This window comes from Azolla caroliniana, unplaced genomic scaffold (genome assembly GCF_043228905.1).
Source record: "Azolla caroliniana isolate FFs.n. ecotype wild unplaced genomic scaffold, voAzoCaro1.0.p SCAF_2, whole genome shotgun sequence".
In the NCBI taxonomy this organism is placed as follows: Eukaryota; Viridiplantae; Streptophyta; class Polypodiopsida; order Salviniales; family Salviniaceae; genus Azolla; species Azolla caroliniana.
The window spans coordinates 1,724,001-1,747,938 of NW_028230437.1; the positions used below are offsets into that span (position 1 = coordinate 1,724,001).

The 23,938-nt window shown below is 36.9% G+C and overlaps 1 protein-coding gene and 1 long non-coding RNA gene across 2 annotated transcripts; both read right to left on the bottom strand.

Moving 5' to 3' along the window:
- Nucleotides 1-5,541: 5,541 nt before the first annotated feature.
- On the bottom strand, nt 5,542-6,716 carry LOC147867018 (uncharacterized). The gene is made up of 3 exons (XR_015529412.1): nt 6,574-6,716; nt 6,072-6,149; nt 5,542-5,866 (listed from the first exon to the last, which is right to left on the bottom strand). It is a non-coding gene; the product is annotated as an uncharacterized LOC147867018 (long non-coding RNA).
- A 2,190-nt stretch (nt 6,717-8,906) lies between these two features.
- On the bottom strand, nt 8,907-18,937 carry LOC147867019 (vacuolar protein-sorting-associated protein 37 homolog 1-like). Its single transcript, XM_087339835.1, has 7 exons — nt 18,822-18,937; nt 18,133-18,315; nt 10,708-10,795; nt 10,555-10,594; nt 10,389-10,435; nt 9,683-9,803; nt 8,907-9,348 (listed from the first exon to the last, which is right to left on the bottom strand). The coding sequence occupies exons 1-7, from the start codon at nt 18,836-18,838 to the stop codon at nt 9,179-9,181; spliced, it is 666 nt and encodes a 221-aa protein (XP_087195961.1). The 5' UTR covers nt 18,839-18,937; the 3' UTR covers nt 8,907-9,178.
- Nucleotides 18,938-23,938: the final 5,001 nt, after the last annotated feature.

Consider the following 23,938-nt stretch of genomic DNA (forward strand, 5'->3'; position numbering starts at 1 on the left):
CACCATGTGATTAAACACAATGGTTAAAGTTGCAGAGGACATACACATATGAGAAGAGGACATACACATAAGAGTTGTTTGCAAATTTGAGGGTGATAGCGTAAAGAAATGTGTACAACATCAAATGGTACAACAAACCAAATTGCTTATTCAATACGTACACGATGAACTACGGGTGTATTTTGTGGGTGATCTTTAGTTATCGTGTGGAAGCATCATATTCTATCACATATGCTTTGGTATGTGTGATTCATGTGCTATACGACCAAAAAACAATGCCTCTCAAATTGATGAAAATGATGTTGTAATGTATCACCTCTTGAACATGGTCCTTGTCATTAAACCTTTTGAGACTTGCTCTTAAAAATATCCATACCTTCTTAACAAGATCATGTTTATCAAATGGTACATGATTGATTACTTCAATAGGTGCAACATTAGTTCCTATGATCTATTTGAATAGTCCAACTTGTGAAACCAAACAAACATAATGTCCACTAGATTGTAATTCTAAAGCAAAGTTGATTCCATTATTGACCATGTTACCATGTGAAAGCTAAAGTATGTCTATAAACTTAAGCCATTACTTCAGTGATAATTTTGATGTGCTAATTAGATTAGTCATTATACAACAACATGAACACGCCAAGAGGTCTTGGTAATAAATGAGTTGCTCAACAATGAATGGCAACAAACATCGATTTAAAAAACATGTGGAACTTGAAATAAATTGGAAAGTGAGGAAGTACAACACAACATAGATAAAGACAAGAGGAAAACTATATCCTTGATCAAACACATGATAAACTAGGGCAAATCGATATCCCCTATAGAACAATTAGTGCGGAAATCAAGTGAATCCTTGGTATACATCTCACATTAGATATTGCAAGAACGTTGTAAGCAAACGAATAATGCATGCAAATTAGGTTACTTCGAAGTATATTATAAACAACCAACCTATGCACAAAAGCTTGAAAACTCAAGATATAATATGGTATATAAGTGTCCGAACCTACTAAAAAATAAGAAATATAAAAAGAAAACATACATGCAAAGTAAAGAAGGGAGCACACCTACACTTGCATTAGTATCATATAATATATTATAAGCATTTCATGAATACATTCTCATGACATTATAGGTCTCAATTACAAATTGGTGTCTTAAAATTATTAAAAGGGTTGCATGCAAAATACCTTGGTTGATATATGCATGGATTATTATATACATGCAACAAAGAACCCCTTCATAATTTCTAGTGCCAAGGTATACCGAACAAATGTTACACCCAATGTGACCAAAATCTTTCTCAAGAAATTTCCATAATGCCCTTCATTTTTCACAAATTATTTCTTGAAGTGTTGTAGTTGGTATCCCTCACTCTATCATTCTTTTTGTCTACCATGGGCATAAAGGAAAATTGTATAAATATATGTTTTATCTAGATGTGTTTGTGTGTGTATCCAATTTCAAAAGAATAACTAGCAGAGATCATGTTTGTAGACTAAAGGAGAAAAAGAAAGAAAGAAAGAAAGATATATTAATGTCTTCTAAGGCCAAAGAAAGAGAGAAATATATAAAGGGTATATTGCGAATTTCATGAAATTTTGGTATTAGTTTTTGATGATTAAAATCTCTAGAAAGCAATGAGTGTTCTAATGCCTTTCCCACAACTTCTAATATGAAAAGAATACATAAACAATAAAGGAAGAAGATGATTGTGCCACAATAGTGGCGTGGACAAATTTATGGAAACTAGAAATTAGTGGTAATTGATGAGGTGAACTAGTTGGGAGGTAGCTAGATTAATACTACATGGTACTACATTACTAAGCCTATGTGCTTAATTAATCTTTACACTATTGTAGTCGATGATGATAATGCACTCGAATTCTCATTCAAAATAGACCTCATACTTGTGAAGAACTAACTAAACATGCCCATAGTGATGCATGGTATGTTCTTGCGAGGAGGGCAAGACATCTATCCAAGGTTAAACCAAGGGGGCAGGTAAATTCCCCGAGGGGGTTTACAAAACATAAATGCTATGTATCATGTTGCATTCAAACCCTACTTTTAAAAAAACTTATTTGTAGATTTTCCATAGAGTTAAGCGCATCCTTTCAACTACATCTTTAAATAACCTCCTCAAATGTTAACCTTTCACATGAGAAAAATGCAAAATAAAAGAATGTCTTACATTGAACACAATTGATAGAGCTAGGTGTTTCACAATGTTTTGAAACCATTCAATATATCTATCTTATAGCATGATCAACTAAATACAACAATCCATAATCAATGGTGAAGTATCTTTCCCCCAAAAAATAAAGAGAGAGAAAGAGATTATGTTTCAAGTATTTCATCCTCATGTCTAATTAGTGAACTTGTACCAATGAGATAATGATAATTGAGACAATTTGAGAACATTTCAAAGGGTAAAAATTTCAAAACTGAAAATAGGGCAAGTTTTTAGATAAAGGAGTAAAGTAGATTGTAAATAGCATAGGACATAGGAGCAAATATATGTTATATAGATTCTCGTGGTCCATAGAGACCATGATCCCAGCCTTTCAACACTTTTTGAGAGCTCGATAATGGCAAACTCATGAAATACACTCTATCTTTTGATGTTGAAGGTAAAAAGCTTTAAATTAGCACAATATGTTAAGCAAACATTGTGAATACACTTGCAAGTATACATTTGACAAAAACAAGTAAATAGTCATGCAATGATGAGTACTTACCTAAAAGGTGATGGATGGTTTCTAGATGTAGTTAGGTTCCAACATTATAGAATGGAAAAACATATTAGCATTTGTGCGGCATCATCAAACAATTATACTTGGCGAGCATACTAAACATTCCTTATAGAGATTTGAGTCATTGGGAAAAGCACCAAAAAAGAGACAAGAGTCACGTTGAAGGTGAGGCGGGAAGGTCGATGGGAAAAAGTGATAGATGGTTACTTGGAAGTGGAAGTTCGGTTCAAAGTTGAGTTTGTGTCGTATTGTCAACGTATATGTTGTGGTTGGAGTGTAAAAAATAGTTGGACATGTGTAGAATAGATAAAAACACAACAAAGTTTGAGGGTATTTATTACAACTTTGTGCCCAAAGCAAACAACTTTATTATGATTTCTAAGACTCATATCATCACTAAAGCCATAAATGCCTAATGTGTACATTGACGTTGCATAGCGTATCGAATGTTCATTGAATTTGGGACTCAATCAAAGAGAGTAGTAGAGCAAGAGAGCACACTAGATTAGAGATTGAGAGAAGAGAAGAGAGTCATGCACAAGGTGATGGAGGGTGATAGGTGAGGTCCCACCCAACTCATAACATTGTTGTGAGGGGCAAAGTTAGGCCACATTTCCCAAGGCTTTTAATGCCAAGGTTATATATATATATAGATAGATAATTACAAGTTATATATAAAGGCCACAAATCCATCACAAAGGCACACACTACAAAGAAAAAGCTCATAGAAGAGAATTTGGAGTAGAATAAAATGGCCATGTCATTATTATTGAGGAGCACCACCACACCTCGCATAACTACTATTGTTACCATGGTCATGTTGGTGGTGATAAACATGCACATGCCAATGTGGATGGTGACATGTGTTGTAGCACAAGGGTCGAGATTGTCCTGTCGAAGCGTGAGCGACGCATTGGCACCCTGCGCATCCTTCTTTACTAATGGCTCGCCAACACCCAATGCAGCTAATGGTTGTTGTAATGGTGTGCAACAAGTGGCGGAACTAGGGACCAGTCAAGCAGACCGCCAAGCCATATGTCGATGCCTTGTCTCTGAAGCGAGCAATCTAAACATCACCCCATCCTCCATCTCCACCCTCACATCTGCATGTCATATTTCCTTCCCTTTCTCCATCTCCCAAAACACCCCCATCGATTGCTCAAGGTACACACATTTCCCAAACAAGCTATAAAATGTATATTGGTTTTGTCTCAAAGATAACAATGTCCCCTATATCATTCTTCATCTATTTTCTCCCACATACACAAATAAGTGCTAGACTTAGTGGTCTTAGATGTAAGTGCAATGTTTACTAACACTTATATGTTAGGTGGGTTCAAATATTTTAAGCATCTAGACAACTATTGCCAAACGTAAGGACAAGACTTGTGTTCTATATCCCACCAATTTACTAGTTGTCTACTAGGGTTAAACTCAAGTACTGATGCATTGTGTCTAGATGACTATGATGAAACAAAAGGGGTACAAGGCTCTGATTCAAATCATACCCATTTACGAGCCCACTAGAATAGGGATAGATAAGTTCAAAACTATTCAATCGAGTTTTTACATGACCAAGTTGAATTTTGACATAAACTCAAGAGATTTGGTTTGGGTTGCACTCCTATGAATGACCTAAAACAAGTTCTTTTTAAAATTTCAATGTTTTTAGAAAGACGTCTAAAAAATCTCAGGTCATGTGGAACAATTTAATTGAAAGGTTAAAATCTACATTTTGTGTGAGCATTTGTCCCTATAGTTTTTCCATCTCCTATTGCTAATAAGATTTTCCTCCCTTTTTCCTGCAGACTTCCCTGATGCATCAAAAGTACAACGGCCTAACAAACACAAATACTTAGTTCGTACATACCCCATAAATATTTTATTTGACCCTTCAATTAAGATCATGTTCTAGCTAAATAATTTGCAAAATCGCAAATCCGTCGAGGTGTCGTCATTCAAAGTTATTAATATATTTTGTCATCCAAACATTCCACATTATGGAAAGAGCAAGGATATAATGATGTCCCCATAATTAAGTTACATATATAGTCCAAGTAATTGGATGTTATAAAATTGCTTCCATATGTCGATACGAAATATGGAATAATGGTGGAATATGATGTGTAGCTAATGTGAAAGTAAAAGTGAGTGTTGATACATAGTGACAAATATATCAACACAATATAAATTTAGGAAAAACAAGTGTATGGAGTACGAATGTGGTCACACTCATTTTAAGCTATTGAACCATATGGTTTCGAGGTGTAGGCTATGATGTAAAAAGAGCGCTAGAGATGTCACAATTTTGGCAACTCGGGAAAGTCTATTGATGCATCGCCTATTGGGTTGATTGTGGGCTATGGATTAGGGTTTAGACTTAACTTTATGCTACATAATTCAATGCTAAAGTAATAAAATATATGTCATCAAGAAGTCCAAATATGTGAGAAACGCCCTACATGTGATCACATTGATGACATTGAGTTTTGAAGTCCTCTATGGACGATTGCATCAATATGTGTGAGAGTTGCAATGTGTTGGCCAACATTCACATTGATGTAGCATTGCATTATGTCGATGTTTTAGGTGTGGTATCATCTAACAAACTCTTATGGGGATAGGTTTTAAGATTAAACAAATTGAGATGTGTCTTGCTTGAAGTTGCAATGAAGCATTTACCACATAACTAACATTGGGCATGAATGATATCTGCATGTGAGACCACTAGGACATGGAGCTGGCCCCTTCATCCCATCTCAATGAAGATGAAGAATTTACACATAATCACACTGTTTTGTTATAAACCTATTTACAATTAACTGTTTTGTCATAGTGTGCAGTCCTAGAAAACAAGCACAACAACTTCAACACCATAGATGATACATTTATTGTAGTGTTAACACCAACAGAAATAAATAGTTCATTAATTATTTGGCTTTGAAAAAGATACACACACACATATCTGAAGATAGATGTGCAATGTATAGGTAGCTAGCACATAGAAGAAGAAGGCACAAACTTAAGAATCCATAGCAGCATATATGTACATATCACAAGAAGCAGCTAAAACCAGAGACCCCATGATCGACGATGGTGAACTGCAAAGAGAAGGAACCAGATTTCAATCAATTTCAAGACAAACATGGGCTCTTAATCTATGAATAAAGTAGTAGTCACAGATTTCAGTCAATTTCAAGACAAACATAGGAAATTAATCCATGAATATAGATAGTAGTCAGTCACAGATTTCAATCAATTTCAATCCATGAATCAAGTAGTAGTCATTTGGCCTTTTAGTTTTACCTCGTTTCAAATGGACGTGCATTCATGTGTTGTGTAGTCGTCTCATTCAAAATACCAAGATCTTGAGTTCTTCCGCAACTGTGTAAAACAAAGGCATGATTGAGTTTTTTTATTTAAATTGAACGATTGAAAGTAGAAATCTGCACATCAGTAGTGCTATGACTATAATTGTGCACCACAATGGAACTCAGATACACAAATTTATTATCTCCAAGACAAGTAAAGTGTTGGGCATCTCATATTCATATGATTTTTACACCTCATGCCCACATGTTCTTGTAGATGATCTCTTAAAATCATCACATTTCTCACACACCCACAAATTCACATGAAAACTTAATACACTTCTAAAGTAGGGATTAGAATGGAACATAATATTAGGTTAAAGTTTGTAGGAAGTAAGACCAAAAAGACTCGAAAAAGAAACCCTCTGCAGATATAGTTCAAACTTCAAAGAATGTGCTTAAGTAATTCAAATGAATGGGTGAGTGTGAGAGTGTACCCTCTGCAACTGCTGCCACAGGAACAACCAGAGCCACAGCCGCACTTGCCATTGCAACAGGAAGACATCACAGCAGCACTAGGAAGAAGAAGAAGAAGAAGAAGAAGAAGATAGGACAAGGAAGAAGAAGAAAGGCTAAATTTATAGAGAGAGAGAGAGGCTTTAGAGTGTGGTGAGGACGCAAGATTCTCAGCTTTTCTCGCTCCTCTCTAACCCAAATGACCCATCATTATCTACTTGGCCTTTTCTGCAATTTTAGAAGAGTCATTAAACCATTTGGAGACCCAGAATTACCCTCCCTTGGTTTTTTTTTTACTGCTCATTTTGCGCAGCAAAAAAAACCTCGCGATTGATCGGATTCCCAACATTTCAGTATCGTAAAAAGTGCGAAAAGAAAGATAAGAAAGAAGGGTGGGACACTGATCGATTGAATGCCCGACATTTCAATACCACATAAATCGGTCATTTAGGGAGTTAGGGAAGTATAGCATAATGCCGATGAATACTGCCGAATTTTCCGTTTTAGTTCAGTTCATGCTCAAACCCCACCCAAAAAAAGGGAGGGCTCGATCGAATTGACTGCTTAATTGCTCAGATAGAGATTGCACACATAATTGAGACTATGTGGACCATGTTATCGATCGAAATAAAGATGTTGTCATCTAGGGAATTTAGGAGTTGTGCTCATTTATATTTATTACTTGCAGCTAGTTTGGATGCGTACTACGTACTCATGTTGTGTTGAATAACTCAACATGGATAAAATAACTTTGCATTTGAACCACTACTCTAACCTTGAGTTTACAAGATGCGGAACTATACATACACAGTGTGAATAATGTTTTCTAATCTGAGTCGCAACGTTGCAATCAATGTGTGGCTATAACTTAATCATCTCTAATCCAAGTCACCGTACAGAATTAATTCCACATGCAGAGTGTGGCTAGAACTTATTTCCAGGTCCAAGTCACAATGAATCATTAAGCATGTCTTTGGTTAGGAAGATAAAGTGGTTTGTGATGGGATGGATGTAGAAGCTCAGCCCATTTCAACATCATGACATCATTCAACGTCAGGAAATGCACCATAATAATGAAAATGAAATTCAACATTGAGACGATCCACGTAAAAAAGGAAATCGAAGTATCAAAAAAAAGTGCAACACATTCGTAGTAGCACAAATCCTAGATTTTGAAAGCACCATGGTAAACATATGTACATTGAACCAAACTATCATAAAAAGCATAATTCTAATAGGTACATAAAGACACATTCAATTTTGTCACATTGTATGAATTCCAATCTACTCCAAACTAGTGACCTCAGCCCCTAGAAAAAGGAGTTTAATCAAATGCAATGATTGCATCATTCTCATGGGTATTAAGACTTATTCAATATCATCACAAAATATGAACTCCAATCTATTCCAAACCAGTGGAGTCATCACCAAGAATACATAAGCAAAATGATTCCACAATGATACAACTGAAGGAGACATGTATAGACATCTCTTTGGTGCATTATTTAGATAATATGTGACAGGCAATTTTACATGTTTAGTATTATTTGGGTTTACATTTGTGTCTACCTGTACAGATAACGTTTTGGAGTGTACACATATTTATATATAATTAACATGTATATAAATAAAGAACCAGATGTCTTCAGCTTGCAAAATTAAGAATGAAGTTCCCTATAGTTGGAGCACAAAACCATTGAAACCTGTTAAAATGTTCTTCTGAGAAGATGAAAATAATGATCAATCAGCTGAAAAAATAAAAGTCATCATGTTCCTTTAAAACTTTTTCTTAATCACTGAAGCCATTGAATATTTAAGAACAGGTCATCTACCCAGGAAAATTTGCAATAGTTAAGAACTTCATTATTTACTTTTTCGGTGCTTGGTAATCTCCTCCATGTGTCCCATGCTATTGGATTGAAATGTTAACTATTCTAGATTAAGGTTCCAAAAGCCTGTCATAGAGGTCATATATGCCCACACCAGTTTTCCATATTATTGTGAGTTAATAAGGGATACACTCATAATTTAACGGGCTCTATCTGTAGTATTTTGGAACATGAGAAAAAAAAAACATTTCTTTGTATTATCAGTTAATGAAGGATACATTCATAATTTATCGTGATCTGTATACATGGAACATTAGAGAAGATATACATTTCTGCTACACTCATAATTACGTGATCTATACACTCATAATTTATCAGTTAATAAAGGGTACACTTGTAATTTATTGGGAACTGTCTATGGTATTTTGGAACATAAGAAGAAGAAAAACACTCATTTAATTTTCGAGGCAGAAATTTAGACAGCCTCAATCAATAACATATTAGGGAACACGTGTCATGAGCTTACAATCACATATAGGCAAGATATGAGTAGCCCTTCAAGCCATCATAACTTAAAAATCTTTTTTCCTTTCTGAAGCTTTTCTATTATATTTCCACTCTCAATTAAATTTGTTTCAGTAAACATTCTTATTAAACTGGTCTGTATGATGATGCCAAATATGTATTACATGTATATTATATTCACAAAGTGAATGGTCTCAGTAAAGAAATAGAAATATATACAGAAACCTGTCAATCAACCAGGAAGGATTATTGAGGTTTTTGCTGCAAGTTGAGTCAAGGCGCGTTTATGGTATAATAAGCGCATTCTCCTATAGTTTTGCAAAAAATCAGCCAAGCTGATTTCCCCTGAAAGTAGTTGTTGAAAGACCATTTCTGATTCCTCATCTACTTTTGAAGCAGAATCTAATAAGAAAAGTATCAAATGGAATAAAATGCTATGAGTTCTTTTATAATAGAAAACCAAAAAATTGGGTTAGTTTTTTAACAATATTTCATTTTGAAACTCTCTGAAAAGATAAATCTCTGAGATGCCCTCAAGTTTTAATCATTTTCTCAAATGCCCCTACATTGTAGTTATTCCCTTAAATGATCTTTGATCAGCCTCTGAAAGATGGATGATTTGACTAAATTAAAACTTGGAGGCATCTGGGAAACAAAGAAAATTTTGGGTATTTTTTCGTAGTTCTTTAGACATCAGGACAAAGCATAATCATTCAGCTTGATAATCATAGCTAACCATGAAGCCTCTCCAGAAGGACAGCAGGAGAGTAGACTGCCTTCAAATCTATCGCTTGCTTATGAACCTCGTTGTATCTCTCCCTTGCGGCAGCAAGTTCTGTGGTCCTAATGATAGTGCACTGCAAACAAGGAATTGTAATTAGAATGGATTCATTTTGCTCCCTATGCAATTTGACAGGTGAAAGATGAATTCTGTATAGAAATGGACATTGTACCATCTCTATGATCTTTACAAGGTGCAAAATCTCTAGACAATGCATTATAATAGCTTCTAATAATATTATCACAGAATTAATACCATTTTCATTTCGACTGGACTAATTTAGTTTCATTGTCACAGGATATTTTAACATAGCTTCATGAGCTATTTTATAAGATTCCGAGCAGTATCTGAAAAAGGCCTTAGTAGTCTCATACAGACAGCTAGATATGAATCAAGCAATCAAGCAGTCTCAACAAATGCAAAAATCAATGGGGGAAATTAATGTTAAAGTGACACTTTTGCAGCATTGTACTTGTATTTACAGATATAGATTAGGATAGTATACCAAAACCATATTATCTCTCATTGGGAATGGGACATTCACTACATTGGAGCTTAAGGCAAGCCATGACAAAAACAGATAAATTATCACAATGAATGTCTCATGAACAGAATCCACACAGACTGTCTGTTACATTGCAACATATTAACTGCATCCCACCTGATTTTTGAGTTGGAATATGTCTGATTCTTTCTCTAGGTTACGCTCTGCAAATTAAAAGTAAACTCAATCATATTATGATGTGAACCTGTTCATTCCTGGTAATACTAAAGAAGCAGTGTTAACATTTTTCTGTAAGAACTCATAAAGCTTAGAGATATCTTACTTGCAAGATCCACAGCTCTGTTCAGTAACTCAGCCCATAGCTGGAACAACAAAACACCTGCTGGTGAGTTCAATTAAACAATATCCAAAAGAACTCTCTAGATCTCTATTTCAAGAAAGATTCAGTAACATGCCAAGAGTCCACAAGCCTTACTGATTCAGTCTGCCTTACTGATTCCAAAGATTGAAGAAACGTGAAATAGGCATCTTGATCAGACAACAATTTCTGCAGCTCTTCTGTACTGAAAACATGTACCTCTCTCTCTCTCTCTCTCTCTCTCTCTCTCTCTAGGGTTCCTCTTACACTTTAGTGCTTTTAGGAACTGTTAGTGTGTTATAGGATTTCTTGTTGTGTCCTACTGTTTCATTGTTACGTTTTCAAGGTTTCTTGTCAATGAGTTTTAGGATTTCGTGTTGCATTTTAGGGTTTCTTGCTGCATTTTATAGTGTCCTCTTATTTTGGATTGCATTCACTCTTTCTTGTTCTGTTTTTAAATGTTTCTTTTTCTTCCCTTTAGGGATTTAGGGCTTACTTCATTCTTGGGTTCCATTTATCTTCTTTCTCTAGCAATGGGCCCAGTTCGGTTTCTTGGCCTTGAAACCAAACCATTTATTAATAATAAAAACCGAACCTAACTGTTTTAAAATTTATGAAGCCATTTAAACCAAACCGTTTAAAGAATAGGAGAAACCAAACCGTTTAAGAAAAATTTAAAACCAAACCAAACCATTTTTTATTGATATTAATCCTCATACTTACTATAAATTTGTGTGAGAAAATCATCATAAATTTTGTCATCATACTTGTCATAAAATTTGTCATTATACTTATCATAAATTTGGTCATCATACTGATCATAAATTTGATCATTATACTGATCATAAATTTGATCATCATACTTATCATAATTGATCATCATAAATGAAAAGGAGACTCTACATATAATACATATAAAATTTAATAAGAGTTTAAAATTAAAAGTTGAAAGTTAGAGCCTATAGAGAATATTTTTGAGTATTTTTTAACCTATAAACCTATACACCTTTAATCCGAACCGAAACCAATTAGTAACATTTGAAACCAAACCAAACCGTTTATTTATCTTTGAACCTATAAACCGTTAAGCCATGGTTTTTCGGTTCAGTTCAGTTTGAGCCGAAACCGGGCCCATTGCTATGCACAACTAATCTCTCTCCCTCTTGAGAACCACTAACAAGCACCACCAAACACATGATAAGCCTCAAGATCATGGATGAATGCTTAACAAACCTTGAGAAAGCACTACATCATGTAATTAATTAATGCCTTACAACATCGAATATCCATTCTTGAAGAAGACAACAAATACCTTTGAATTGAATATGAAGAAATGAAGGTGAAGGTTGCCCAGAATGAAGAGGACAAAGTTAACCCTAAACTCGAGAACATCAAAGCTCAATTAAAAAAAGGGTGGGTGGAAGTTGTTAAAGAGGAGGTAAATGTAGAGCTTGCCAAAGCCAAAGAAGTGGAGTCAAAACCCTAGACAGTATTAAGGCTGAACTAAGAAAGGTCAGGCTAAAGTAGTCAAAGAAGAAGGAAAAACAGAAGTCGATGCAAAAGAGTTGAGATGTGTGGATGTAGCTAAAAAAACAAGTACAATAACAAGGAATTGAACTTCTGCAGAGTACAATTGAAGAAGAGCCGACAAGGCATACAAGACAACTCGATGTGCAAGTCACAGGCCTCCCTGAGCCATCAAATGCGTCCCTTGACCAAGGACACTATGTATCAAGCTCTAGTATTGCAAGGAAGAAAACAGTCCCATTCATCAAATCTCAGAGACTACAAAAAGACACTTTAAAGCCTGAGCTTTAATATTACAACTTCTGAATGAAGTAGGAAGAATTGCCTTCCTCGATCATAATATGAGGGTTGGATGCCCCCACTATTTTCCTAGATGACAACCTGATGAAGATGCAAATTAACCATACAAAACAATGTACGCCATGGATCATACAAGCATGCAAGGAAGGCAAGAAAGCTGTCTACCAGGATGGTCATGTTGCCATCAACAGCAAAGCCATCAAATAGGGATTCACAGCCTGTGAGACAAAGGAATCAGAGCTACACATTTCAGTTTGGAGCTGCAACAGAGCACTTTGGACACACCTGGGAAGAATGAAAGAGGTCATGGCAGGACCAGATATGCTCCTCACTACAGAGACGCAGCAAAGCACCAGAGAATTATCTACCCTGGGAGTCTGCATACAGCCAAACCACTAAACAAAGTACATAACAAGGTTGGGTGGGATCATAATTCTGTTCTGACGAGCCTTACATCCATGCATACAAGCAGTGGAACTGGATGCCGAGGCTATATATAAGTGAATCCAATTCGATCTCTCATAGATATGACTCTAATTTATTACACTATGTTACTTCCTCCCCGGTGGATCAAAATACACAGAAATAAACACTGACAATGAAGGAACCTATAGCGAAAAAGAAATTGAATCACCCTAAATGTCCTCTCTGAGAGCATTATACACTACTCAATTCTAGGCGAAGTATTCCTCCTGGGAGACTTGAACACCAAGACACAAAATAGACAATGTGATACCTATGACTTAGAAGACCCAGAGATGATGCGTTCGGTATCTGTGGAGGACTTGAGAATATGTAGGAGCTCCACTGACTCAAGATCAAGCAACACGGGATATGGACAGCATCTATTAAAGCTAGGGTCTCAACACCGCCTAGTTATGTACAACAGCATGAACTTATGGCCAGATTCTAGAGGCGTTGAACATTTTCTGCTAAGAGGCAGTAGGAGCACAGTTGATTATATCCTTAGGGAAAGGAATGCCACCCTCACCATCAAAACGTTCACCATCAAACCCTGGCCAATCAGCGCCGACTTTAGTTATCTTTCCATAATCCTAGCATCCAAAACATCATCACAACCACACTCTCCCTCACCACCAGCCTCGCCCCTATGATCAATCATCCAATTTACCCATGAACTACCAGAAACTTATTGTTCACATGTCCAAAAAGAACTCTGCCATCTGAATCCAACCACAACCCTCGTGCCCTCACCTCCAACAATCTAGATACTCCATACTTCCATCATCAATAGTTTTCTTTATCACATGGTAGCTAACGTAATTTCATGAGAAGATGCCCCAAAACCATTGTACAATGGGGATTGTAAAGAAATGTACCAACAACTTCATACAAATGTGAACCATAGAGAGATTACACAAAAAATAGTTAGCGAGCAAACGCAAACCCTTAAAATGGTGCACCTATGAGGAAGCACAATATTGAGATTTATGCTCCTCTTCATGAACAAAAACTCAGCTACTGCCTAGTGACATATGAGAGAACCCTGAAACCCAACCCCGATGAAAGAGCCACAATTACGGCATTCTTATGCAGAAAGCTTGTATCTGTCCCTCACCAATACCCTTTGCCACAACCTCCACCTTCACCTTGTACAAGGTTGACGCCGTCTGTCTGACAACATGAAGAATCATCTGAACACACAAGACTACTAGGCAAAACACCTCATATATGCAGTAAACACAGTTTCCCATATCCTTGCACACATGTTCAATAGATGCTGGTAGACGGAATTCCCAACTCATGTACCATGCATGCAATAGTGCCTATTCATTAGTCAAGGAATCCCTTCCAACCACGGAACTATCAGACTATCATGATTGGGCACTCTCACTAAACTTTATGGAGCCATGCTCGAAGCAGAACTCAACACTTATGCCCAGGTTGAATAGATAGGGCCCCATGTCAAGCAGAATTTAGAAGTAACTACTCTACCACCAACATCCTTATGTTACATTCACTGATTGGTGGACCAAGCAGAGATGCGAAAGGAGTGGTTGTGTGGATGCTTTATAGATATCAGCAAGGCCTTTGAGTAAATTTTACCAAGGGAACATCTCCTACAAAGACTCTGTGATGTGGGCCATGTATACAGTATCTGAGCAAGTGTTAGGAAGAATTAGGTACAAGAGGGGCTTTCAGCGGTAATCACAAGGACCAGAGGTGTGAAGCAAGGGTGTCCACTCTCACCTACCCTCTTCAGACTCTACATCAGCAAGGTAATGGACTACATCATATGTGGAGCTAGTGAGGGAATCAACATATTATATACACCCATTCACATCCTTCTTTATGCTGATGACATAAGCTTGGCTTTGAGTCTCATGCACGTCAAAAACATCACCTTAATGCCCTGTATGGTTTTTTATGCAAATAAGAGCTCACGAAGTAGATGTTGGGATTAAAGGCCCTTACGTTGCTCCTATTAAACTATATAAACGTTTTTATATAATTTAATGTTTTCTGATTTTTTGTTGTTGTACAGTCTCATTTGGAACTCCTAAAAGAATATTTTGTACATTAAACGGGATCTTTGGACAAGATTCCAACTCAGTATAAAAGAGTATTTATGAGGCCATGACTTAGCTGTCCCATCAGCATTGAAAGCGCATCTTCTAAGAGCATATTCTATGTATCTCAAATAACACACACATATATATATCATAGATATGTGTGTGTGTCGTGTCCACTCCTACCTTGTAAATTTATTAAGTAGTGGGCTTTTGTTTTGGAGAACTGCTTCTGCTTTCTTTAATCTCTCCTATGTGTTAAACCCCATAATTGTTTTTAGTTTCTATATATCTGCCTTTAGATATTTCAGAAAACTGTCATTCTATCTTCACTTCTCTACAGTAGATTCCTCGCTATTTCTAGGAGTCACATTTACAACAAATACGCGTGCACACTTCTCTATGATTGAATCACTCGAGGATATGCAGCTCTCACCATGCTGGAACAACAATGCCACCAAGCACACCTCCAAGAGTTCCCTGTCAAAGTATAGTTATTTGACACAGGGCTCTCAGATGAGTCCAGTAGTCATGATGTTGCCACGGATGATGTGTAGCAAAGCATCCACCTCACAAAAGATCACCTATGTTGCATTGGTAGCATCCCTCACAATGGTAGAAGTATTATTCCAGACAGTTAACCTCATCAACTGGATTCCAACCATGTCACTCCCAAGATTTACACTTAAGTCACTCAACGGATTGAAGTAAATGGTGACAACAAAACATGTGTAAGGATCATGGTACTCATGCATGATGAAGTGGTTCAACAGCAATGGCCTCAACATTGAGAACTTCCCACACTTCCAATATTATAAAGGTATTGCAGCAAGATATATATAGCAGTTCATTACCTAAAAGACTTGGCTCAAACCAACAGAACCACTTCCCCAAAGACAGCCTACTATGAACATCATTTAATAAACTTTTCAGAGGATGGCTTCATAAAGAGACTGAGATACATGGGCATCTACATGCCCCATAGTGCTCGCAAAGCAATACGCCAACTCAGAGTTTCTTCCCACCAACTACATATTGAGGCAACACATGAGCTGAAAGATTTTGCAAATCATGTAAAAGAGAGATTGAATGTGAGGAATATTTTGTGTAGGTGCCTAGTTTTCAGCCACATAAGAAAGAAGTATGCTACCCACTACGTGAAATCCCTGCTGACACACATAGTCATAAACAGAGTGTTCTTTGAATTCCACTCCCTAATGACACAATTGACAAATTCTTTCTTCTAGGGGTCTGCATACATATCGTCCTACCTCAATCTCTAACTAATGTGAAGGTCTGCAGCTGTCCTATCGCATTGCACATGGAATAGATGTATGTCCATATAGGAGAGCTGATGATAAATCCATCCTCCAATGTCTATAAAAAGTGTGCCTTACAGTGAGCCATCTTCCTACCAAGAGATGTTGTGGGGCTGATCATGTTCTTCACAATTTGATAATATCAGTTTGGATCACACTATTCTTTTCATCTTTGGTCATGCTTAATAGGGGTATGTCCATATAAGAGGGTTGATGATAAATCCATCCTCCAATGTCTATAAAAAGTGTGCCTTACAGTGAGCCATCTTCCTATCAAGAGACATTGTGGGGCTGATCCATGTTCTTTAGATATCCAATTTGATAATACATCAGTTTGGATTACTCTCTTCTTTTCTTCTGTGGTCATGTTTAGATATGGACAATCCAAGCTAAGGTGGAATGTGGGTAGTGAATCTATGTTTATGCCATGTGATTTCAAGCCATTGTTATGTTGCAGCATGCCAAGAATGATTGTCTCCATTGTTTTGATGATATAAGAGACAACCTTGAGTAAATTTATTTAGGAAACTCCCAAAGCCACTGGATACCATTTAATAATGCATTCTTCATTATTGGAGCTGCTCCCATCTCTGTCCAAATTATACCATAGCACATCAATGATTTGCTCCTTATCATGCAAGCAATCATTGAGGTTAAACACCTCTCCAAATCCTTCCAATTGCTTGCATTGTTAAGATTCAGTCCCCAAGTTTCTACTTCATAGACAAGAGGCGGCATGACAAGTGTATCAAATAGCCACAATGTAGTTCATGGCTCTTGAAATTGTATATGTGCATATTATCTTTCAAGAGCACCAAGGGCTGCATATCCACAAGAAAGTTGAGCACAAGAAGCCTCCCGTAAAGAGAATCGAGGCACTATGAATGTTCCTAGGTATGTGTAGGATCACATGTAGGCCACCTTGTCTTTCCTGAGAAGAATTCTGATTCTGATCTCCTTTCCCATGCTTGCATGGGTTAAACACCATCACTTTGGTTTTATATAGGTTTACCGAAAAACTTTTGTCCATACAAAATGATTTTAAGTCTTTGTGGTCCCTCCAAGGAGTCGGAGATCCACACAATATCATCAGCATATAGTAATATTTGTATGGCTACACCCACTAGGCATGCTCTCAAACCACTGAATCTCTCAATGTGATGCAATATTCATCTATATAGAGACCAAAGAGAGTGAATGATAATGGGCATCCTTTTTACTCCAATTGTGCTAGCCACAGCTTCCGACAACCCATTCAGAGATCGCACATTTCCTGACACAGACTCATACAATACATACATTTCTCATAGCAAATCTGCACGGACCCCAAGGGCTTCTAGCTGCTACAGGAACAGAGCGTGCAGTGCAGTATCATAGGCTTTTGGAAACCACAAAGTAGCAATAAATCCTCCTTTTGTGGGCTCTGCCCTGCTTGATAAGTGCTCAGAGGTTCAATATGTGATCCAAATTTTTGAACCCCTTTCAAAAACCCACTTGTCCAGCTGAGCTGGCAGCCATTCCTCTCAACCCATAGAGAGGTTTATATAGACTTTCTTTCCCAAACAACCAATATAGCCGGAATTGCAACTTTGTGTATCTTTTTTAATGTGGCATAGCTTGTTAAACTGCATGAAACTAATAAGAATCTTCTAAATACTAATTTGTTTGAATTCTCTCACACCCTCCCTCTTTAAATTGAATCCATGATTAATTGCTACTCGTTTATGAACATTCCATGTTCTACTAAATTGTATTTCATATTTTGAACTTTACTAAGAGACAAGCTCACATTTCATACTTTAGTAAAAGAAGGAAGGAAATGATCAATTGAATCCATTCACGTTTTCATCCATAAAACAACTCACCTCTTACTTGCAAGGGTGACAAAAATGTCTGAGGAACTAGAAGGTGCAGGTTGTTGAGGTGAATATGGCCTCAAATCATTGTTGGATGTGCTTCCTCCTGATGAAGAAGCACTCTCAATTCCAGTCTGCATAGGAGCAGGAGGATACCATGATTGTGTTGGAAATGCAGGGTAAGAACCATTCCTATAAGCGAAAAAATAAGGAGTTAAAACCACGTTGAATTCATACAAACTTATAGAATCAAACCTAATAGTAAATACGATGACAATACAACTTTGATAATCCATGATGTTCTGAAATGAGAATCCCAATTTCTAAAGACAAATCAAGAAAAATCCAAGAGAGCCTTACCTACAACAATACAAAACAAGAAGCAATTTTGGCAAAAAAAAAAAGAAATCAAAACATGAGAAAACATACACAAGATTCTACATCCAAATGAAATATTATAAAAGCAAAAGACAGGGATCAGTGCTCATCTTTCCAGCATAAAAACGAACAGAAGTGGAAACAAGGCTAAAAAAAAAGGAAGCGATCATTGCCAAAAAGAAAAGAAAAGGAATAAATAAATAAAAACCAAGAGGGCACATACATGAACAGATTGTGAATTGGAGTGGGACGAAAAAAAGGGCATAACTGAAGAGAGGGAAATGAAGGAAAGGTAAGAGACAGAGAGAGAATTTTCTTACGCGAAAGGTCTGAACATGCCGTGCTGGGTCTGGGTGGGTGCCTGTGTTTGTGTGAGAGTGGGCCGGTCTGTGTCTGTGTCTGTGTCTGTGTCTGTGTCTGTGACCGTGGATGTGCGTTCTTCTGTATCGTCCCCTGCTTCTTCTTCTTTCTTCTTTCTTCTTCTTTCTTCTTTCTGTGGTTTGAGAATGAAAAGCCTTTTCGTTTGTTGACCCAGAAAAAATACCTCTGCAGTAAGTAAGTAGTATTTTTTGAGAATTACCAAAATACCCTTTCTCCCTCCTGCCCAAGTTATCTCGAGTGTACATTGTTTTGGCCTCTTCACCGCTACAATGATTGAGAAATTATAGAGATAAAGAGAGAGAATTTGTGTGTGTGTGTGTGTGAGACAATGTTAGGGATCGCCAACGGTTCGGTTTAGGCTTCATTGGTTTGGCCTTATCCAAGCCAAACCAGTTAAGCCTAAACCGTTTTGGGGTTCTCAAACTTGAACCAAACCAAATCGATCCCTAAACCGGTTTGTGAATCGGCCTAGAAAACGGTTTGTGAACCGGTTTGGAAACCTCTCTCTCTCTCTCTCTCTCTAGTTTCTAACTAATTTCTAACTTTCAACTTTTTCTCTAACCTAACTAGTAAACCACATGAACGGCTTAACCGGTTTGAGCTGGTTTGGCAAGGCTAAAGCCAAGCCAAGCCGCTAAACCAATTTAGCTAAACGGTTTAGGCTTGAGCTGAGTCGTTGCCGATCCCTAAGTGTGTGTGTAAGTCTTATAGCATGAAGTGGTTATCTGGAAATGGAGGATAGGTCTCCAAGGCACTTGCAAATTATAGTTTGCACAAGCTTTCACTTTACACCTACCTTTTTACATATAGAATTAAGGGTCAATTGTCCCTCCTTGCACACGATTAGTACTCAAATCTAGCATTTATGTACTCATGAAAACACATGGCTACGTAAGGTTAGTTGGGACCCTTTGCAATGGACATGGCGTGATCCCTACGCGGGGCAAGGAAGCAAACCCATCCCTTTCTTCCAATTCACAACTAGATTGGGTCGCCACATTCTAGCTGCTCAAGCCGCCCGAGAACCGGCTGTTGCGAAGGTCTGGCACACATTTCAAGTTCCCTCTGCAATAATCACCAAGTTTTGGTAGAAAATCTGGAAGCAACAACACGCGAGGCGAATTACCACTTTCCAATGGTTGTTAATACATAAGTCCCTACCGGTGGGAGCATGGCAACGTGGGAACCTTAGCTCTCCTAATTGTGTAGAGTGCCCACATGCAGTAGAATCCATACGACACGCTTTGTGGGACTGCCCAACGTCCCATAGAATATGGCGGGGGGTTGGCCGCTTGTTGCAATTATGCCAGGTGCAAGGTTCAATCAAGTGGGGAAATATATGTTGGCTATCATGGCAGGCTGCAATTGGCCGATACGAGCATCAGGAGGAGGAGATGACTTTGGTGATAAAAGCACAAGAGGTCCTTTTCTCCTCCAACGGCAATGTCCACTCTATTCCTCTTAATGACAAATCTCAAGAGGTGTTGGAATTGGTCAGCCCAATAACCCTTTGGATTCTATGAAAACAACGATGTAGGCGAGTCTTCTCCAACCAAACCGCCCATCCAACAAGGTTACTACAAGAGATATGGAGTGAAATTGTAGCCACTTTGAAGAGCCAATATGATGGCCTTAAAGGTGGCTCCGAGGGAGTTGAAAGACAACGCATACCCTTCATCCAACAATGGTCGTCCTCTCCCTTTCTTGAGTTTGTGGGCTTCCACATTAGATGGAACTATCGCGTCCCTTTAGGGATTTGTACATAATCGTCTCATTTGTAAAATTTTATAACTAATGGAAGGAGTTTTTTTTTTGGAAAAAAAAATATAAAAAAATCTAGCATTTAAGTGTTCCAATAGTATTCATGATTCCAACTTGCCATACACAAGCTTGGTGATCCACTTAATGCAACAAAGGTAATCAAAGTAGAAATGAATTGTCAATACATCAATATCATATAGAAATAAGAAAATGAATGATATTGCATATTACTCTTTTTTTATTTCACTGCATGTCACAATCCGGTGGCATTATCTAAATTCCAAATTAGAATTTTGAAAAAGAAATTAGAATAATCCCCTTAGTATTGAACTCATTCAACACAATCATTTTCCTATTTCAATCACATTGATTTGAAGACGTGTGTCATGTACAACTTGTGTCTTCAAAGTCTATTTGAAACTAACTTCTTTTTTGTTAACAAATTTTACAACAAGAAAGGTTGCAAATGTTGTCGTTTAGTGACATGTTATATATGTCATGTAATGACACCAAGGTTATTTGGCACTTAGCAATAAGGAAAATTTTGGACCATGTCCATTGCCGAACTACTTATTTTCTCATTCGAGTTAACATTGGTATAAATCCAAATTATCATGAATTGGTTTATTTTATTTTATTATTGCATCTTGATAATAACGAGGAATGCAAGATGTATGCTTATTCATTTTATAAAAAGTTATCATTTATTTAATGAATATGCATGGTGATAAAGTGGAACTCTTATGAGCAACATTTCTTTATTGGTCTTGCTTAATGCATTTGAATACACTTATTGTCAAAGATATTGGTTTTGATGCTTATAAAGCAAGGGGTCGCCCAACTATGTAAAGCTTATACTGGTTTAAGAAAGGACATGAGCTTGCCCTTTAGGATTCATTATTTAATCATTTGAATAATTAATGGGGATTAGTACGACTTTCTTCATTAGATGCAAACTAGTCATTGTTGCTCATACATTAACAAAAGACATCAAATGGTCTCTCTCTCTCTCTCTCTCTCTCTCTCTCTCTCTCTCTCATAATTGCTAGATTTCTATGTAAAGTCTTGGGTTTGAGACCCAACTTTCTCACCTCTCTATACATATTATCTCAATTTACGAGATGCCATTGAACACAACCTTCTTGTCTCCATCTAACAACCTTATCAAGGGAGCTACAGCCATATAGTCTCCTATTTGTTGTTTCTCTTTACTAAAAGCACACAATTATATTAATCGTATACAAACCTCACTAGTTACAACTACTTCTTTTTTTAGTAACACTTTTATTACTAGTGGGAAACCTCAAAGTGAGTTGAACCCCACGAAGAATAAAGTGAAGTATAAAAGTATCAATCAAACACTTAAGAGCTAGGTTACAACTTATTAATATTCTCTACCAACCTATGGACATCATGTAATGCAGTTAGAAAACCTAAATATGCCACTTGAGTAAATGATCCCCACATGTTATAACATCGAAAATTTCCACATGAGAATGTATTTCTACTTTTCCACATAGGCTTTCACCCCGTGTCTACCATCAAATATGAAAGCATTACACAATTCCAATTGTGTTGCAATCCTCAATATCGTAAAAAAATGGAACAATATCTCTAGCTCGTCATTTGGACACATTGAGCAAAAACTCATTGTTGAGGTCTCAAATAACAACATGTTAAAATTTGCATGGAATGCATTATAGGGCATTTAATGGACATATTTGTATTTTCCTCCAATGGAATGACACAAAAAAGCATGTACCTGACTCTAGTCCTCTTCTCTTTTAATGTTGAACCAAATGAGAGCCCACCATTCACGACTCTCCATCTGAATACCTTTGCACAAAATGGCAAATGGGAATGCCAACCATTTGGTAATTGGTAAACGATATCACAATTTGGTACATTTAAAATGCTCGATATTTGAAGGTATTTCAAAATATGACTGAAAGACTTGCCCGAATCATTTCTAGGATTTGGACAAAGATTGTGCATAATCTTAGATGTTCTTTAGATAATATGCAATAAGCGGAACTCAAACTATTGGAGTTTCATGCCACTTGGGACAAACATATTTTATAGACGGTTTTCTGATTAGGTGGAGTGGCTCTATTCTACATCAAAGTATTTATTTAAGCTGACGGTTAGAATTTAGAAAAGGGGCTCATTACCGAAAGGCACATCTTTTATGTATAGCCTTAGGTTGTTTCTTAATACTAATGTAGTATCTTTTTTTGGAAATAAAGAAAAGAAAAGAAAATAATGAATGAGAGGGCATGGTTCCATGTTCTACTTAGGCAAATAAAAAACCCTTCACACGAAATGGAGAATATTGCACTTGAGGCCCATGTTCTTATATTGTTGCAATGACATTAATACTCAATATTAGGGTTTCTAAGGGCAATTAATTCATTATTAAGCTCGTATCCGGAAACACCACATCGATGCGAACATGATATACTATCACATTGTAACTCATTGAAGATTGAAGCAATCAAATTGTCATTGTCATCTTCGTCTCTCTCTCTCTCAATTATATTGATTGAGTGTATCATTAAGAAAAGTAATTTAATATTGTTGTTGTAGGGGTAAGAAACATGCATTGTGCATTACCAATTTGAGCCTGGTTACTGCAAATAGATTTAAAGTTGTGTGGATTTGGTTGTAGCTGCATGATGGAATCAATTAAGTAGGTGTTGTGGTCTTGCCCTAAAATTATGCGAGTATGGAAGAGAGTTTTATGGCTCTAGGTATTGATACATGCTAATTGTGTGATCACTTGGAGTGTTGTCAAGTGGGGCATTCTAGAAGGGGTACAAAAACATGTTAAATAACTAACATGGAAGGAAAAATACCCTATTGAGGAAAGAAACTCCTTTTTCTCTAATGAGCAAAATTGCCAAGTCAATATTCCTTTCAATTATTGTGGACATGCCTTTACTCCATGTATTACATCCAGGGAAAAGTACCAGGATACCCTTGGAAGTTCTTCTATTTACCAGAATGCCCCGGGAAGTTCCAAATTTATCAAACTACCCTTATGTCCAAAAAAATACACTTTATAAAGTAATTATACACTCGAATCTACAAGTCCTATTTACCAAAATACCCTTCAAACACAAATATCTTTACTTAAGAGATTTTTTGGGTCCTTTGTACTTACTTTATCAAAGTGTATTTTTTTGGACATAGGGGTAGTTTGGTAAATTTGGAACTTCCAAGGGCATTCTAGTAAATAGATGAACTTCCAAGGGTATCTTGGTACTTTTCCCTTACATCAAACATGAAAAGCATC

Bases quoted from the DNA above. Each gene is read 5' to 3' on its own strand.
- LOC147867019 (XM_087339835.1), bottom strand. The intron at 10,436-10,554 runs GTAAGATATCTC...TTTAATTTGCAG, and splicing joins CAGAGCTGTGGATCTTGCAA to AGCGTAACCTAGAGAAAGAA. The intron at 9,804-10,388 runs GTGGGATGCAGT...CCTTGTTTGCAG, and splicing joins TATTCCAACTCAAAAATCAG to TGCACTATCATTAGGACCAC.